This window comes from Macaca fascicularis, chromosome 3 (assembly GCF_037993035.2).
Source record: "Macaca fascicularis isolate 582-1 chromosome 3, T2T-MFA8v1.1".
Lineage (NCBI taxonomy): Eukaryota > Metazoa > Chordata > Mammalia > Primates > Cercopithecidae > Macaca > Macaca fascicularis.
Window position 1 is genome coordinate 195,758,126 of NC_088377.1, and position 20,406 is coordinate 195,778,531.

The following is a 20,406-nucleotide window of genomic DNA, read 5'->3' on the forward strand; positions in this document are numbered from 1 at the left end:
TAGAGAAGGAGTTCCAAAGCGTTCTCCAGGAATTTTACTATTTAACAAATATCTGAGGAAGGGAAAGGAGGCTGAGAAATTTGCATTACACATTGGCCTCCGTAAAGCATAACTACATCACTGCAGATTTCAGCATGCCTTTCCATGCTGGTGAGCTAACCAGGCCAAGTCAGTTTGCAGTGCCACGGAGTTTTCTATAATATATCAAGCTAAAGGGCTGGGAGGAACTTTATTTTTCAGTGATCCCTGAATTGCCTTCGGGACGAAATCCAAGCAGTGAAAGCCGCTGCCCCCTCTTGCATCGCCAACTTTATGTTGCCTTCCAGTTTAAGAAGGAAGGTTGAGCACAGAAATGTTCCTTGTTTTGATGGCAAGAATGTAGAAGTGACAGCAAAATAAATAACAAAAAACATAGCTACAGCCGGGCATGGTGGCTCACACCTGTAATCCCAGCACTTTGGGAGGCCGCGGTGGGCAGATCACCTAAGGTCAAGAGTTCGAGACCAGCCTGGCTAATATAGTGAAACCCCGTCTCTACTAAAAATACAAAAATTAGCCGGGCTTGGTGGCAGGTGCCTTTAATCCCAGCTACTCAGGAGGCTGAGGCAGGAGAATCGTTTGAATGTGGGAGGCGGAGGGTGCAGTGAGCCAAGATTGTGCCACTGCACTCCAGCCTGGGTGACAGAGCATGACTCCATCTCAAAAAGCAAACAAACATATGTAAGAAACCTGCACGTTGTACACATGTACCCTAGAACATAAAGTATAATAATAACAAAAAAGCAAACAAAAGCATAGCTGCTTCTTTCTCAAAAACAAGAGCAGGAGTTCTTCACATACCTGGATTGAAAGGGAAGGCATCCTCACAAGAAGGAACAGGTAAAAACCTACAGCAGGAGGGAAGGCCAAATTTCCATCATCCTCAAGTCATAGAGACTGAAGACAGGCACAACAGGGGGGCTTGGAAGGTTGGTTTTCATGAGAGACCAGGGGTACATGGAGCCCCTGCCTGAAAACTGGGTTTGTGGTCAGAAGGCCTCAGATCACGTCACCCATTTGGGGGAAAAGGCTCTAGCCCAAATGGCCACCCAAGACTTAGTTTAGAGCTGTTACCTAGACAGAGTCTCAAAACTGCCTGAGGACCACCCAACCAGGGGCCTCTCAAGACCCAGAACACTTGTAAGACAAAAGCTTACAACCAAGAACCACAAGGCCTCTTCAGAAAACATCCCCCTGTGAAGCAGAATCCAACCCAACACACCTGAAAACCAAAATCCAAAGAAATTTAAATCAATAGGGAAAACAGAAAATGGCATTTTAGATTTTTCAAAGAACTATGACTCTACTAAAGAAGCATGAAACTATAAAATATGAGTAGATGATCTTGAAAAGGTTATTTAGACATATTAGATATTAACATGTAATTATTTTAAATTTAAATCCTTAGTTGGGTAATAGAATAGTCAAGGTGTATTAAAATATTGACAAATAGGAGGCTGCACTGAAGAAATCATCCAAATACTCCCAGAGCCATAAAAAGGTAGAAAAACTTAAGAAAAAGTCCAAGGTGTGGGGGTTGACCTAGAAGCTCTGGCACAGCCCAGATGGGATTCTGGAAGGAGGGGATCAAATGCTGGAGGAGTCATATTTTATGAGATAATTATTGGTAGTATTCCTGATGTGAAGAAAGGTAGTCTTTCAGCTGAAAATATTACTGACTGTTAAGTAGAATATTTAAAGAAAATCCACAAGTGGACATTTTCTAATGGAATTTCAGAATATCAAATACCATGAGAGAATCTCCCTTCCCCTCTAGGTGTTTCCTGTTCACACTGTCTGCCACGCCAGTGCCAACACACACAATCTCCTGAAAATACTGCATCCACCAACATCTTCCTGCCCTATGATCCTTCCTAGCTTGAATGTTTTTCTCTCTCCTTTATCTTGGCTAGTAGCCTCTTTCCTTCAGCAAGTTCTCCTGGAATCCCTCCCACTTTCTTATTTAATAGTCTGCTTCCATATTAGCAGGACATGCCCTGTTCCTCTCGGTACCATCCCTGCTGTGTTCTGGTCATTCATTCCACTTTGGCTCCCTGCTCTGTGAGCTTGTATAAGGCCTTTCTCTTCTTCAGGGCTCAGCGTGGTTTGTGGAATGTGGCAGTCACCTGTGCCTGTCATTATCTCAGATGATTTTGGGAATGAATCAAACCATAAACCAATGAATTAGATATCAGTTGAATGTGCAAATGAGCCATCTAGGTCCAGAGAGGCCAGCAGTGAGTCTCTTAAGGAGACAGAGCTAATTAAGGACAGAGTCATGTCCTGGCTTGAGTGAAGCACTTTTAATAGCATATAACATAATGCCTCCACCACATACTTTCCCTATATAGAAGTCTTAGGTGTTTTAAAAATATCTTTAAAAAACAAATAAAATTACAGTTTTAAAAATAAAATACATGTATAAAAAGAAAGATTTTCAGAAAGTGAATACATTGCCTTTTCATCTTTTATTTCCAAAGTCTGTTTAAATGGCAGTCTTACATGTTTTTTCTTACGAGACACATAGATACCTTAAGTTGTGTGGCTAGAATCATTCTTGAATAGTGAAGTTTAATCAGATAAAATGTAAATTTTATCGTGATTATTTATTTTCTGACTATGTATTTAAGAATGTCTCAGAAAGTTTTAGATTTCTTAAGATCACAGTGTAACTTTATTAGATCAATGTCTAGTAATTTTTAAAATTCTCATTTATTGTCGTGCATATGGAAGTGCGTCATGTTTGAAGCCCTGTGCCTTTTCGTGGGGCTGCTTCATCCACACCTAGAAAGCTCCTAGAGCGAAGAAAGAACTTGGTTTGGTTTAATGTGCTATGTTCAGCACCCAGGATAGCTCCATATACAGTCAAGTCTCACAATAAGGCCACCTTGAGTCGCAGCATTCTGTAATTTTCAAAAGACTGCTAACCACAGTAACCCTATTTGATATTCAAGAGATCAATCAATGCACAAAGGAATATATGACTTTTCTGACAACTTCAATAATTTGCCAACATCCAGACCCAAAAGGAAGAAAGCAAAAGTGACATAATAACACCTCTGCAATGTACTAGGGTCCTAGAAGCTTTGAATATTTTATTTAGAGATTATTTATTCCTATATGTTTATGTAATCCTAACAAAATTTCTTTCTGTTTTTCTAACCTGCCAGAGAGTTCAAAACAGAAAATTAAAAGAGGCAAATGGGGGCAACCTGCTCGGGTCCCCTTCCACACTGTGGAAGCTTTATTCTTTCATTCTTTGCAATAAATCTTGCTGCTGCTCAAAAAAAAAAAAAAAAAAAAAAGGCAAATGGTTCTGTCAAGGTCAAGAACAACAGTCAAAAAAGTGTAACAGCCAGAAATTGAAAAAGAAACAGACATACCCACCAGACATTGAAATACAAAAGCACACAGATCTAGAGCCACTGAATGTGGAATGCACCCAGACCCTGAATGTGCAATGCACACAGACATAATGCACCTCGATTAGCATCAAGATCACCCCACATAGCAGCACAACAGGAAACTGTTGAAATGAGAACTGGAAGTCTTTGAAAAAAAATGTGCAATGGTATTTAGCATCTTCTATTTAAGAGGCAGGGAAGTAAATAAGCATCCCAGGCAGATAATACCCATCAGATATGGTCAAGTTAATATACAGAGGAGTTTCTTATTAGTATCACAGAAGTGAAGGTGGTGGAATGGCCTGGCCTGTAGGCTCACAGGTCAGGCAAGCTGACAGCCCTGTGTCATTTCAAAGTCAGTAAGTGGATTTTTGTGCCTCTAATGGAGAGAGCCTCTTCTGAGGAGGAGCAAAAACTCTAGAAGCTTTGACCCCTGGAAATACAGGATAAAAGCTCTCAGATTTTTAAAGTCTCACCCACTGGTGCCATTAACTAAACATCTCCTCCTGGGATGAATATTAGCTGAGTGTGTTCACAGGCTTATCCCAAGTGCTTACTCCTAAGCCTTGTAACTGAGATGTGGCAAGTCAGAATCTGGTAGTTTGTGTAAAGATAATTGGGGTTTTATCCTGTCTGAACAAGAACTAACCCACAATCCAGAGACAGCCAGGCACAAGTGATGCTTGTGAAGAATGAAGACCTAAGGAATATTTTCTGTGTCTTTGAATTCCCAGCAGCCAAAATGTTGCACTTAATGAATGTTTCATGAATGATCAATTACATCATATGACTGAGATCCATTCTGGATATCCGTGCCTTCCTCTCAACTATTCCCACCCTATTGTTCATAAACCAATCTTGAAAGAATTATTTACCTCTCTACTAAGAAATATGATCACTTACATGCTGCAGGTGTGGGTGAGGAGGCACGATGCTATTCTACTGAACCGTGATCTCCTTAGCATAGATTTTGATAGTTTACTTAAAAACAGAATGCGAGACTGGCTTTTATCCTCATTCACTGATGGACATGATGTGTGTTCCCATCCATACTGTTTACGAAAGGCAATCAATGTTTATGGTCCTCGCATTTTACTAATTATGAAACAAGTTTAACTCTTTCTTTTTTTTTTTTTTCTAGCGGAAGATAACAGTCTGTCTCAAAAGAAGAAGGTCACTGTGGAAGATCTCTTCAGTGAAGACTTCAAAATTCATGACCCCGAGGCTAAGTGGATAAGTGGTAAGTCCAGGTCCTTCATGCACGGGACATCGCTTCCCCACGCCTCACCCCCACTTTCAATAGGTTGGGTCTAGTAATTTGCCTCTCAGATTTCCCCCTTTGGCCACAAAAGGGGATCTACAGAGCTTTTGCTGCGATCACCGTCAGATTATCATTCTATGAAAGTGTGTATCTGGTGAAATCAGGTTTTTGTAATGGTGTTGCCTCCCAAGCATCCGCACAGCCTTCACTCAATGAGAAATGGGTCTGCTGAAGACGGGTCCTCCGTGTGCCACCTCCCAGAGACACCATTTCCCTGGGGGAGCTGTGGGGTGTTGCTCAGCAACAGAAACAGTGCAGGGCACGGTGAGCTTTCCTTCCTTCTCCACAATCTTCATTCCCTTTTGTTCTCTTGCCCTCTTTCCGTTAGGCAGAAGGACCAAAAGCGACTCACGGGGTTCTTGTAGAATAGCTTCCAAATGAACCATGGAGTGCCGTGCGCGGATGCAGATTCATTTATTTTCCCTGTTGAACTTTAATTTGGATTAAATCTACTTTCCTTGTGTGGGGGATTTTTTTTTTAAAAAAAAACAACAGAACAAAATACAGATGGGGGCAGAAGGCATATGTTCATAATGCCTGTGTTGGTTCAGAACATAATCTATTTCTTCTCATTGCATCTGAAATAATTCAAGTGCATTCATGGAAGATGCACCCATCCCTCCGCAGGCCAAGTTGACAGCATCTCCCTGTTGTCTGCATTGCTGTTGCTTACATTTAGTCTTTGCTTCAGTGGAATACACTTGAAGGTTTATCCTCAGGTCAGAGAACCTTTATAGTGATCAAAGTCTAGTTCAGATCCTTGCTTTTATAATAAACGAGGTCCAGAGAGATCAAGTGACTTTTCTGAGGTCACAGAGCTGATGAGTGCAAGCTGTGGCTAACAGCCTGTCCCCTGACTTCCAATTCAGTGCTCTGCCCACCGTCCTGTTTTGCTGAGCGATCAAGTGTCGTCGTATTTTTTTTTTCTGTCAAACTGCTTCTGAAATGCCTTTTCATGCTTCACAAACTCTCAGAAATCAATTAACAATGACTCTTGGCTATTAGCCTCCTGCTTAGGGCAACCACTTCTCTTTTGTCCTCTACTGTTGCTAATCTAAGGGTCAGATTTCTAAAATGAATTCCGTCTGAGATCTTTTTTCATTTTTAAGAAATGAAAAAAGTAGATGGATCTCAGAAGGAATGCATTTTAGAAAAATGGGGAGAAACGAGAGCAGTATATCATGAATACCAAGGGCACACAGAAATTAAAAAAAAAAAAAGCACAGAGGCCTTTTTGTTTGGCGGAGGAATTGATTTTGCGTTTTGTTTTCGGCTGACCTGGTGTCTGCTGTATGCTTGTGTTCACCCGCTGCATCAGCAAAGGCAAGCACTTGTGGCATGCTGCAGGTAGACCTTCGGAGAAAAACATGACTACTCTCCGTGAGGAGCTCAAAGCTGTGTTGGAGACAAATCTGAGCAGCCAATGGGAATCTTAACACACCAGATGCAGAGAGGAGGATCTGAAGTTCTTTCTTCTCAAAGGACATCCCAGCAACAGTGCACAAACTCAGTCTTAAAGCGATGGCTAGGAGCTTGTTAGAGAAGGCTGAGAATAGAGCCCTGGAAGAATGTTGGGTCTAGAATGTTAGTCTTGCTAAACCCTGGTTGGGGAAACCAAAACCGAGCTGAGAAACAATGCCCAGCAGTTACGAAAACAAAACAAAACACTTAGACTTGTGGTATTTTAAAAAAAAATGAGTGAGGTAGGGCACAGTGGCTCACACTTTGGGACGCCGAGGCAGGCAGATCACTTGAGCCCAGGACTTTGAGACCAGCCTGAGAAACATGTTGAAACCTCACCTCTATACAAAATTAGTCAGCCATGGTGGTATGCACCTGTGGTCCCAGCTACTCGGGAGGCTGGGGTGAGAGGAGGCTTCAGCCTGGGAGGTGAGAGGAGGCTTGAGCCTGGACCTCCCAGGCTGCAGTTAACTGTCATCATGCCACTGCACTCCAACTTCGGTGACAGAGCGAGGCCCTGTCAAAAAAAAAAATAAATAAAAGAGTGAACTCTTTGGTATTTGTCAAAAACCAATTATAAAGGCTCCGTTAATCATGGCAGAGTTACTTCCTTCACTTTAAGCTATTATGTCTTTAGGGAGCAGGTTTGTCCGCACAACTGTTTCTCAGTGGTGTACATGGGAATCACGCCACCCACCACCAGCACCAGCGCCAGCGCCAGCACCAGCACCAGCACCAGCACCAGCGCCACAGACCCCTCTTTCTGCTTCTTCTCTGCTTCTCCTTCTCCTTCTCGTGGAGACGCAGAATCCAGGGATGAATCAAGAGGCCAGAAACGAGAGACACCAAACCTGAGCTCTAAGGTTCAGAGTAGGTTGGAGGAGGGCCTGGGAAGACGCCATGAGATGCTGAAATAAAGTGTATTCACACCTATAAGATACATATTTTTATTAGAAAACCCGTGGCATCAGACTTGGCCTAAAGCAGCATTCCACGTGCCAAAAAAAAAAAAAAAAAAGATATGCAGAGATGTGGAGACACCAGAACACAGATGTTTCTGGAGGAATCTATGCCAGTTTATGGTATGAGGAGTTTGATTTTTAGGAGCAAATGAATGGAGCCTGCTCAGAGATGCGCTGGCTTTCTGGCCAGAGGAGACCAGCCAGATTTTCTTTATATCCGCAAAGCTGGGAGTTAACACGTGCAATGGAGAAGCGGCTATGTGCCCAGCGGAAAATACCCAGCCTATCTGTCTCAGCAGGTCACGTCTGTTCATAAAGACCACCTGTGGTTCTAAATGGACCTGCTTTGGTGTTGAGGAGAATTCTTAGGATGATTCTCCGTCTGTAAATGCACACACTGAGGGTGAAGTTTTGCCCTGAAGTAACCAGGTGGTCGGGTCCCCAAAGACAGGTTTCGTCTGGAGTGTTTTGGAATTTAATAATTCCATTCACACATGACTCTCAGCTTCCCCTTACCTTTTTTTTTTTTTTTTTTTGACTTGTTCCTCTTCCTAATCATTCTCTCTCCCCGCTCCCTAAAGAGGCAATAGCTTGAAGTGAATGAAGTAACTTTGCAATGATGAACTGAGTCTTTATAATTGGTTTTTGACAAATACTATAGAGTTGGCCCATTTCCTAATACCACCAGTCTAAGTGTTAAGATCTGAGAAAAGATTACTACAAATCCGTAGGATTATCTCATGTTGTAGAGCTGGGATGAGCCTTAGAAATGATGAGAACATTCATTCATTCAGTAAGAGTTTTGTGAGTGCCCACAGTGTAGCAGACAAATTGCTGGGCCCAAAAGGGGTGAGTGATTTGTCCATGGAACTGTTTCTTAGTGATAGACAAAGGAATTATTACCCACCACCACCGTCTATCACCACTACCACCATCACAGCCTCCTCCTCCTCCTTCACATCACCATCATATCATAACATCATCATCAAGATCGTATCATCATCATTATCTTCTGGATGTTTACTGTGTCTTAAGCTCTAGGCTAAATGCTTTATATATAAAATATATATTATAATATATAGTATATATTATATATTAATTATATATAATATATAATATCGCTATATAATATATATTTTATATAATACATTATATAACATCTGAGATATGTAATATATATTCTATATATATATATAGAGAGAGACAATTATCACAACTACACTGATTCCCATTTTACAGATAAAGAAACTGAGTCTCAGGGTATTGAAATAACTTGATCAATATCACAAAGTTAGTTACATAGCAAAATTCTGATTTGAACCTAGGTCTGTCTGGTTTTTATAAACTATGCTGTACTGGATAAAATTCAGGTCTCCTGCCAATTTCTTTTGCAACCTTAGTAGTTACATTGTGTATTTTAACCAAAATTATAGGTTCTGACTGGTTCAGAATTATTGCCCTCCCTTTGAAGTCTCTATTCTAGCTTTCTTATTCCCATAGTGCCCATGTCGAAGTTACAAAATGCCCAAGAGATAAAGAACAATGGTGTAATTCTCTACAGAGGAAGACACTTGATTTTTTTTTTTTTTTTAGTACACATTAACCACTGAAGTTAACAAATGTACCTTGGGTTTAATATTGGAGTTAGCAATCTGGAACTAATATACTTTATTTATCAGGAGGAAATGTGTTGGGTTAGAATTGAATTTCCCTTCCCTCAGTTTTATACTGTATGCTTAATTTTTTAAATCTACCTTGTCTGAAAATGCTTGGTACAACAGCCTCACATTCTCTAATATCCTGAAGCCCTTGTAGACTTCCCTACTTGTTTGTTACAACTACTGGGGCAAGCCAAATGCGGTGTGTAAAGCCATGAAAAGGCCCACTCTGGGCCAGGTGTGGTGGTTCATGCCTGTAGTCCCAGCACTTTGGGAGGCCAAGGTGGGTGGATCATTTGAGGTAAGGAGTTCGAGACCAGCCTAGCCAACACGGTGAAACCCTGTCTCTACTAAAAATACAAAAATTAACCGGGCGTGGTGGTGGGTGCCTGTAGTCTCAGTTACTCGGGAGGCTGAGGCAGGAGAATCGCTCAAACCTGGGAGGTGGCGGTTGCGGTGAGCCAAGATCGCGCCACTGCACTCCAGCCTGGGCAACAGAGCAAGACTCTGTCTCAAAAAAAAAAAAAAAAAGAGAGAGAAAGAAAAGGCTCCCTCTGGGCTCCCTCTCAAAGAGGCGCATACTCCCGGAAGTGGTCACAGCATGCCTCTCCAAGTATTTGCTCCATTGAGTAAATTCTTACACCTGTTATAACAACCACATTGCACTTCTCAAGCTTTAGGCTCTCCTTTGTGCCATTCTGCGACTCCACACTAGGGGCTGTGATGAGGTATTTTGGTTACTCTTTGTTTACATGGACCAACCATCCTGGGCTCTCCTGGCCCATTCCCTCCTTCCTATTCCTAGATGATGATAATTGCAAATCTCACCTTCTCTGCCCAACCCTGCAAACTCCCTCCCCATCCTCCTTCCCAGCTGGAACTGCCAGAAGAGAGCTTAGGAACACTCCCACTGTCACCTCAACTGGCGTCAACACTGCTGCTGGCTCTTCACGCACCACCCCCAGCCCGCCCCTGCCCGGCCCCTGCAGGTGACCTGTCCGCTGTCTGCACTCAATCTAAGGGAAGCACAGATGCACTCGCTTCACTTACCTGGGGAATCATTACAGCAGGTCCCTCCTTTCTTCCCTAAATTTTTGTCCTGTATTGGCTGATTCCCATCGTGAACCAAACGTCCTCTTCTTTCTCTCACCTTAACGCAAACACCTTATCTCGACTCCACACGCCCTGCCAGGCCCAGCCTGGCTTCCCTGCTCCCCTTTGCAGCTTGAAGCAGTCTTTTATCTATAACATCTCCAGTTACTCTTTTCCCACTCTCCCTAAACCCACTCTTGTTAGACACACTCTCCAAAACTCCTCTTGTCAAGGTCAGGGATGACCTCCAGGTTGCTAAATGCAACGGGCATTTCTCAGACCGTCTGATTTTACCTGTCAGCAGCACTGGACACAATTGATTCCTCCTCTGCCCTGGATACACGTTTTTCTTTCTTGTCACCTCATGGGTATCTCCTTTGCAGGAGCCTTGGCCGGTTCTCCCTCTTCTCCCTGACGTTTAATATTGCTGCAAGACTCAGTACTCGTTCCTCTCCTTTTCATGGCTGCACGCCCTACCTCAGTGTCTCCCTCCAGTCTTACGGTTTTAAATATCCTCCATTTGCTGATGATTCCTAAACATATGTCATCAGACTAACCTTCTCCCAAATCTCTCAGATGTCTGAGAGACATTTCAATTTTAACCTTAATCTCTCCAGGTCCCAGTCCTTGATTTCCCCCCAAAACCAAAAATACAAAAGAAAAAAAAAATCCACCTTATCCACAGCCTTTCTGATGTCAGTTGATGGAAAAATTTGTAGAACAAGCTAAGAACCTTCAAGTCATCTTTTATTCTACTTTTTCTCGAACATTCCACATCTGATCTATCATGAAATCCTGCCAGCTCTGCCTTCAGAAAATGCGTGCCCATCCTAGCCTCCACGTGATGTTTGGGTGCATGAATACCATGGCAGACTTGGCATCGGTCCACTCGGAGGCTCGGAGGGCTGGACACAAGCCCAGCAGCAGCAGGACAGGACCAAGGCTCTGCTCTGGCACCTCGGGTAGTTGCTCAGGTGCAAGGAGAAGGGGTTGCTTGAGTGACTGGGGTGGAATTTTAATGTTTCTAACTTTAAAAGTCTGAATTCCGGCCGGGCGCGGTGGCTCAAGCCTGTAATCCCAGCACTTTGGGAGGCCGAGATGGGCGGATCACGAGGTCAGGAGATCGAGACCATCCTGGCTAACACGGTGAAACCCCGTCTCTACTAAAAAATACAAAAAACTAGCCGGGCGAGGTGGCGGGCGCCTGTAGTCCCAGCTACTCGGGAGGCTGAGCCAGGAGGATGGCGTAAACCCGGGAGGCGGAGCTTGCAGTGAGCAGAGATCCGGCCACTGCACTCCAGCCTGGGTGACAGAGCGAGACTCCGTCTCAAAAAAAAAAAAAAAAAAAAGTCTGAATTCCTCAAGTTTCTCATCCTCATTTTGTACTCCCCAAGGGGAAATAATTCACCCCTATAATGTTAGGTATTGTCTATATGATGATGAGTTTCGATTCTCTAGCTCAAATGCTCTTCCGAGCTCTACACTTGGAGAGAGAGAGAGAGGGGTGTGTGTGTGTGTGTGCGTGCGCGCGTGTGCACGTGCATGTCAGTCACTGGCTAATGTCCATGTCCACTGCAGGGTCTTACATTCACCTCAAGTCTTCATGCCCAGCACCACATCATCCTCCCCCAGCCTCTTCACAGACCCCCTGCTGCCCACTGTGCCCACTGAGCACAGCCCTGGCCCCCCCAGACCCTCCACGTCTTGGACTCTTCGTGATCTGTTTACTTCTCCTGACTCATCATTGGCCGTCTCCCCAGTTTTCTCTTAAACTTTGCCTACATGAACTTCTTTGAATTGCTTCAAAAGTCCATCTTCTTTCCCCCCAGAGTGGCTCTTATATAGGCTGTTCCTCCTGCCCAGCACACTCCCTCTCCTCTCCGCGTCCACTTGTCATCGCTCCCAGTCACCACCCTACGTGTTATCTTGTTCATTTAGGTTGCTCCCTAATTCTCGCTCTGCCCCACATCGACTCTTCTAGTTTTGTGTCTCCTACATCCTGCACTGACCCTTTTGTTACATACGTTAAGTATAATTATTTATGAATGTAAACTCTGCAAGGATGGGACTCGCATCTCTCTATTTCCTGCTGTATCCCCAGCACCAGCAAAGCCCCCAATCTGTGGCCATCCACGACGACTTCTTGGGCATTTTCTCATTTGATACTTAGGCAGCCTAGATTTATATATATTTATTTATTTATTTGAGATGGAGTCTCAGAGATACGGAGGTGTCTGAGGAAGTGTGGTCAGGGAGGCAGGAGGAGAACTTCTACCACACCACATCAAAGGCGTGGCAGGAGAAAATGCTCTAGGCGAGTTAGTGTGCTGCCGATTTTGTAACCGCAGATGTAAATGAAAAACCACCCTACAGTGGTCACACAACTCTTCCTGGCTCACAGCCCCAGGGACATGTTTTTGTAAACAATAATAGTGATCATTTGAGTCATATTTAATCATTTGAGTTGTATTTCTTTCTGTTAAAAGGTAAACTGAGGCACAATACAATTTTTTTTTTTAAAGAATTTATTTGAGCACACAGTGACTCATGAATTGGGCAGCTCCAAAACAGAAGTGGTTCTGGGGTTCCACCAAGGGAACAAGGAGGAAAGATTTTATAGAACAAACACAGAAGCAAAGGAAAGCAACTATTTGATTGGTTACAGTTATGGAGTGGCCTTATTTGGTGAGTCCTGTTGGAAAGTTCTTAGTTACATAAGTTAGTTGGGAGCTTCTGACTGGTTAGTCTTTAAGTTTCACTTTTCTTTAATACAGGCATTTATGAGAAAAAGCTCAGGTCAAGTTTTGTTTTGTTTTGTTTCGTTTTCGAGACGGAATTTAGCTCTGTTGCCCAGGCTGGATTGTAGTGGCACAATCTCAGCTCACTGCAACCTCTGCCTCCCAGGCTCAAGCAATTCTCCTGCCTCAGCCTCCCAAGCAGCTGGAATTACAGGCATACACCACCACAGCCTGCCAATTTTTGTATTTTTAGTAGAGACGAGGTTTCACCATATTGCCCAGGCTGGTCTTGGACTCCTGACCTCATGATCTGCCTGATCCGTCCACCTCAGCCTCCCAAAGTGCTGGGATTACAGACATGAGCCACTATGCCTGGCCCAGGTTAAGTGTTATTTATGTTTGCAAATCACACAAGGTCAAGTTCACACTTACGAGGCCAACTGGCTTTGTCTCTTTGAGGAATTTTCAGGCGTTTTAACTTACTTTTAACACCCCTAACCACACTAATTTATGTGGCAAGTACCTTCTTACTGACACTGTTTCAGATGCTAGTGGGGAAAGGTGGATTCCAGAAGCAGGGTGAAAGACGCTTACATGTGGACAGCTTTCTACCCTCTCTTCATCGCATGTGTGACCAACAGAAAGTGTCTCCTCTGGCTTAACAGAATTCGTCACTCTGCTCAGGTAGCTGATGCCACTGCACCTGGTGAGCCACCTAACTCACCAAACATATTTGCTTTTACAGATCTGCCTTTTATGAAGGCAGCCCAGGCTAACCCTTGGAAATGGTTTGATAAGCCTCATGCCCTGTGCTCTGAGCAAACCGAAGCCTCCTGCCTCCTTCAAGCGGTCTCCTCTCCTCCCGTCTCCTCCCCAGTATCTCTAGGATGCAGGCAGGCCTGGAGCTGATTGACAGAAGCTGCTCGCTGGGCCTGGTTAGCTTGTCTGCTAGCTCCAGGCAGAGCTTGGCCTCACAGCCCATGCGGCTCCTGCCTCCTCCCTCCTCCCTGCAGCATGTTCAACTTTAGTCTGAATATGGTGATAGACCATGTGGCTGGCACCAGAATCTCTCCGCTGTCTGTGTTTGTTTACGCTCATTTTCATTAATCCAGCCACTTGTTAGCAGAGAGCCCTCTGTGTCTCTAGGATGCGGTGCTAGAGAGACTGTAAAATTGAAGAAAATTGCTTCCTTTGAATGGAGGAAAATATCAGCTGGCTGGTTGATACTGGAAAAGTATATGTTTTAGAAGATAAAATTGGAGTTAGTGCACAGGGCTCAAAGCAACTTGATTTCCATATGTGCTTTATCCTCTTCTCTTTTGTTATGCTGAAAAACCAGATGGATTTTTTTTTTTATATAAAGCTTATGGGGTTAGGTAGAGGGAGAATTCAAGTTTAAAATGGTTTGGGTATTTCCACTGCTTTTCGGAGGCCACATTTTTCAATGAAAACCATTAAGCCTTAGAATTGCAGAGAGTAATAAAGTCCACTCGAGGTCATTTGGTGCAGCAGCCTGTATCCCGTGGCCAGCAGGGAATTCAGGGAAGTACCCACGAAGGACAGGCTTCATAAGAGGGACAGTGTTCTCCCATGGCTCTGAGAGTGTCTGGAGAGCATAACAGTGATCATTTGAAGTCATTACATAAAATACACATTGAGGCACATCATTGTGCCTTAATGGAGTCCTTAAGAAATAAACAAAATGTAATTACGGTTTACATTGGTGTAAACCACCAGTTTATTTTTTCTCTCTTTTGTTGTCATGCTCAAGGTCGCACCTTTCCTTAAGAGAAGAGAGCCTCCGCTGTCTGGCATTAGGAGTCCAACCTTGTCTCTGACTATTATTGTGCAGTAAAATCTGTCCATGCTGTCACTCCCATTTTTTCTGCCGAACACAGTTTCAACAGCATCCTGTCTGCGTGGCTGGGCTCATCCTTAATGCATCTTCCCATTTCTGGTCTCTGAGCTAAGACAATTATTTGCTTAAACTTCTGCAAAAGTTTCCTATTGGAGTTCTCTATAGTACCTACAGGAAGAACTCAAAAGACAGTATCATTTAGTGCCAGTGGCAGCGGAAGCAATAATTGCAACAGTAACTGAAAGGATAACAGTAGCTGTATGAAATAGCTCAGTTACTTCGTTTCAGTCTTCACTGAAACCCATACAGCCAGGAATTTGTACCTTTACTTTAGAAATAAGAAAACTATGAGTCAAAGACATTAAATCACTTTTTCAAAGTTACCAAGATGGCTTTAGAGAATCCAGGGTGTTCCTGCCTCAGTGTGCCTTGCCTCCCCGGTCTCCTCACCACCCCTACTCATGGCCTCTATTTTTTTTTTTTTTTTTTTTGAGATGGAGTCTCACTCTATCGCCCAGGCTAGAGTATGGTGGCACAATCTCAGCTCACTGCAACCTCTGCCTCCCAGATTGAAGCGATTCTTCTGCTTCAGCTTCCTGAGTATCTGGGACTACAGGTGTGTGCCACCATGCCTGGTTAATTTTTGTATTTTTAGAAGAGACAGGGTTTCACCATGTTGGTCAGGCTGGTCTCAAACTCCTGACCTCGTGATCTGCCTACCTCAACCACCCAAAGTGCTGGGATTACAGGCATGAGCTACCATGCCTGACTACTCATGGCCTCTATTACCACATTCCTGGCCATATCAGGTTCTTTGGCAGCTTTGTGACTTTATTGCTGTCCTCTTTTTCTGCAAATACCTTTGCTCATCACTTCTCTGCTTCAGAAATTCTCATTAATCCTCATGGCTTGACCCAAAATACATTCTCTCTGACTTTTCCAAATTAGAATTAGTTGTTCACTCCACGATGTTGCAATAGAACTTTACAGAACTTCAGTCAGAGCATCAGCTTGTGAACCAGCTAGGGTTGGACCACCTTGGGGATGCAGCCCACTTGGCAGAGGCTGGATGCACTTCCTCAGTCTGAAAGCAGCAAGAGGTGTCTTGGGCCAGGGAAGCTGATTTCTTCCACACCATGCTGGTCCCTTCCAGAGGTGCTGTAGGTCCTCTGGGGGGACTCTAGTTCCTAAATGATGGATGGTGCTGGGCCCTGCTGCTGATGCTGCTTAATTCATAATTTGGGGACTCAAGTCTCTGCAGGCTCCACTGGGCCAACATGCTTCCCACAGAGACACATGTTCAGACTCTTCTAATTACTTTCCCTTGGCCAATGTTGCATCTCTGGGAAATTGAAATACAACTTCCATCTTTGTTGACTCCAGTTTAGACCCTGGCCAAGACTGAAATCGCATTTCAACTTTGTTTATTTATGTGCAGTACACGGAGGGACAGACTCTTCTTTCTTAGTTTTTGCTTTTTTGATTTAGAGAAATAAATACTTGATTTTGTGTGTATATACATGTATGCACATTTTTTTTCTCTTAGGAGATCTCACGTGAGATTTTCATGGTTTTTTCCTACTCCATTAAGTAGACAGATATTCTCCAGGTCATTATATGGTTGTTTCCAGGGCTCCAAGGATCTTCAAGAAATAATCCTGAGGACCCCACCATACTCAGCCCCTCCATCCTCCTACCTAGTAGAGCAGATGGCAGGACACGCCGTGAAGCATGCCTTGTGGCCAGCCTGGTCTTTCTTCAAGGCCAGATCAAAGCCTGCGGCAGACGGTTTTCCGCCTGGCAACATAGCTCCGCCCCAGCAGCCCACAGACCAGGACGCGCGAGTTTGTTTTATTTCACTTCCGTTCCAATTAAAAGAGTCTGAGAGCTCAGGTGAATCCTAATGCACTGTAGCTGTTTGGCCCAAGGGTGAGATTCTGCCGCATCTTCCTTCCAGAGTGAAGCGCATTCGGAAGACCCGTTAATTAGAGGCTATTCATCCTTCAACATGATGATCCTCACATGAGCACTGACACCACCATTTATTGTCTCAGCTAAATTACTTCACAGAGTCCTTAACCATGGCAACCTGCTAGGGCCTAATTAATTATCATTGACATCTTTTCAAACGTCGATCACCTGCTTAATTAATCAAAAGGACTCACTTGATCTCTGCGGTAACTGAGCACCGTCCCCTGTGACTCATCAATCTTTAGCCCACAGCATGTCTCACTTCACATTCAGGTGACTGTACCTCTGGCTCCTGACAGCAAACATCTTGGGGGCCACAGGTGTGTTGTAGTAATTATCATAGTTCCCTCATAGTTCCCTCATATCATAGTTCCCACAGTGTCTGGGGTGCGAAAAAGTCTTAATAAATATTAACTGATTGAATGAATGATTCAGCAAATGGGCAAATTGAGTCTCCACAGAAGAGGACTCTGGGAACTGAATTTCTGGTTGATTGAGGGCTGGCCAGGCTCTTTATCGTAACGCTTCCATTTTAAGAAAGTAGACACACCTAGGCCGGACGCAGTGGCTCACACCTGTAATCCCAGCACTTTGGGAGGCCGAGGTGGGCGGATCATGAGGTCAGAAGATCGAGACCATCCTGACTAACACGGCAAAACCCCATCTCTACTAAAAATACAAAAAAAAGTTAGCTGGGCGTGGTGGCAGGTGCCTGTAAGTCCCAGCTACTCAGGAGACAGTGAGCCGAGGTTGCGTCACTGCACTCCAGCCTGGGAGGCAGAGCGATCTGTCTCAAAAAAAAAAAAAAAAAAAAAAGTAGACACACCTTTGTAATGAGAAATGCACGTCTGATTCTATTTTCTTGCTTTAACTGGGACTCTCTAACAGATGAAAGAGATAGCTCCTACTACTACTCATACTAGATGTGTTCTCCATCATAAGTTTGATACTTGCCACTTACTGATCACGTGCAGAATGTGCCAGACGAGACGCTAAGTTCTTAATCACTTACAACTCTCCTATGAAAGACAGGTGATGCCATCATCTCTACACAGCCCACATATTTACAAATCTTCCAACTGGATGGGGTCATCCAGAAACACAGGCATGAAGCTATGTCCTATGGAAGGTACGGTGGCCTTTTAAATATTTGGGGTGTGACATCATCCTGGTCTCTTTTCCACCTAAGCCCCTGTCCCTCCTCCATCCTCCAGCCTGTGCATCACTGGGACCCCATGACATGTGTATCTCTCAGCTCTACTTTGCTACTAGTACTGCATGTTCCCTGTTTTCCAAAATACACTAACACAAACATGCTTCATAACAGACATTTACAAAAAGTGACAGGATGACAAAGCAGAACGTGGGCGCCACAGAAGATGAAGCAACATCGATATGAACAGCACGGCTTGCTCTTCTTAAAGCCCCTAGACATCCTTGCTTCAGAGAACCTTTCCTTGACTGCCCCTTTTTCTCTTGTTTATGGGGTCTTCCAACAACTGCATGGTTGCGCTGCGGTTGCTTCTATCACGGAATTTTCCGTAGCCCCCATTGCCCTAAACTGTTGCCAATAAGGACATAGTTAAGGTTCAGGGATATAGAAGTGAATCAGAGTTCTCTTCGAACTTAGTGTGAATCTGATGTTCACGTTTACAATGCGTCAGGGGCCCTTTTGTGCAGGGCTGACACCTGTATCCTACGCTCCCTTCACAAGCTGAGTACTCGCAGGAGGCTGTTCTGAGATCGGTGTAGACCTTTCTCGTATCCGGCGGTTTGCAGTTGAAATGGAATTTGTGCTTTTGGTGTCTTTGCTCATATCTCTTTAGTGTAAAAGTGGTAGAAATGTATAGAAATAGATATAGCATCTGGATTTTGTGATGCTGAGCAGGTTCTGGGCTTTTAAACCCAAATTTCCAAAATAAGTGCCAACCTCGCCTCTGATGCTTCTGCCCAACGCTCCCTGGAACCCGGCCTAGACCGTCTCTTGGGTCAGGATCTTCTGTTCTCTCTCAAGGCCCTTTGTTCATTCCCCCTCCTTTCTGAATATTTTGGGCTTCTATGAAATGTCCTCCCTCCAGAAAACAACAGGTGATAGCTCTCAGATTCCAGCAATTTATGAAGCAGATTAATCTAGTGTGCTGGTCAGGCCTCTCTCCTATGCTTCTGCCTCAGGTACCTTTCTCAAGGATAAACAAAAATCCAAATGTAGGAATTTCCCCTAACCAAAGATGCATTTCTGGAATTTCTACCCTTTCCCAGGCAAGGAACCAACACGCGCATTAATTTTCTTAGCTTCTCCCAGATCACATTCTTACACAGGACTACCAAAAGAAGGGAAAGATAGAATAAACCTCCGAAGTTAAAAGTAGCAGAATATTTCTTATTTACACCAGTGTTACAGATTGGGGGCCCTAGAGTCAGCAAAGTTAAGTCACTTGCCTTAGGCCATGCAGCTAATAGGTGACAGAGCTAGTCTTTACTCTGGAAATGCTTCTGAGGATTCTAAAAACATGCCCAAAGTTCAGGGGAAAGTTATGTTCACGAAACACAAGGGCACCAATTACATCTTCATGGAGTTGAACTTGAATCTACAATGGGAATCTGGAAGTATCTGTGAAGGCTGAGACAACACCCCCAGGTGTCTCTTCCACCTGCTCCCTCGTGCCCTCTCAAGATCAGCCCAGCTCATTAGTGGAGCCCGTGGCCACATCCAAAGCACACAGCCCACCTTGCTGCAGTCTTTTGCAAGCCAGGCATCCTGAAGGTCACAGCAGAAGTGCTGAGGGGTAAAGGATGAGTTTGTCAGCAGCCCCCCGTGGCTTCCTGGGGCTCTGAAGGGCAGCCAGATGGAGTGCGAGCTTTGCTTTTCCCACCAGATGTTATTTACTTATTTTTGCTGTTGATTTATTTTTCTGTTAGCTTCTCACTCCCATCTCACACACCTCTGGGCACCAAGTACTTTAATGTAGTTTGTGATCCGCAAAGACAAATTCCTAAGAAAAGTCTGAAAATAAAATAATGTTGCTAGGGAATTATTTGGGAGATTTAGAAGTGTTGTGTGCTGTATCTAACGTGTTGCCGGTGATTCCCATACGTCCGTGCTAGCTGCTTGGGAATTGCCGAGTTCTGTGTCAGGAATTTTAATGGGCAAACTTATTCAGACCCTGCCCCTCCGCTGCTTAGTTCTCACCGGTGATAACACAGTTTACAGAGTGACAACCGGAGACCAGGAATGAAGCTTTATAAGTCACTCTAATTATTTGATATCACTTGTAAATTGCCTAAGGAAGGAGATCCCTGTCTGACTATACTGTAGGTGCCTATCTGTAACACACCAGTGAACACGCACGTGCAATGTACAAGGGAGAGAATGCATGTGCGATGGTCAGCGGCTGAGAATGCCCGCCTCTGGCTGACATTGGAGGGGTGCATGGCAACAAAATGTCATCCCAATCTCTCATGGGATGTTATCTTTTCCAACTTTCTTCTCAACGGCTTCTGACATTAAAATAGGTTTTTACTGAATATAAAGTACTTATGTTCCTCATTAAAACCCAGATTGTTGGGTTTTAAAAACTTAATGTTGGATTAAGATCTCCTAATAATCAAGGTTAAACAAACAAATAAGGGGGTTGGAAATAAAAATTAGAGAGTGCCAATTTACCAGCTGATGGGCATTAGCAACAATGGCCCTGTTAGCGCTCCCCGAGATTCTTCATGAAGCTCACAAAATCCTTCCTCCCTGATTGCTCAGGTCCCAGAGATAAGCCTAGAAGAAATTATTAAATGTCTAAGAAAAGACACATATTCAAGGCTAAAAAAAATGTTTCTATTTCACTTTGAGGTTCAAGTAAACCCGTCCCCCTTTTTCTCTTCCCATCATCTTCCTTTGCCACTGGAGC

General features: G+C 44.0%; 1 protein-coding gene across 7 annotated transcripts in view; it reads left to right on the top strand.

Moving 5' to 3' along the window:
* DPP6 (dipeptidyl peptidase like 6) overlaps positions 1 to 20,406 on the top strand; it is a 1,022,456-nt gene that overhangs the window by 600,541 nt on the left and 401,509 nt on the right. For all 7 annotated transcript variants that reach the window (XM_005551244.4, XM_074036440.1, XM_045387368.2 and 4 more), the window contains exon 3: positions 4,585 to 4,683. In XM_005551244.4, the coding sequence (XP_005551301.3) occupies positions 4,585 to 4,683 (99 nt within the window). The remainder of the gene's footprint in view (positions 1 to 4,584; positions 4,684 to 20,406) is intronic.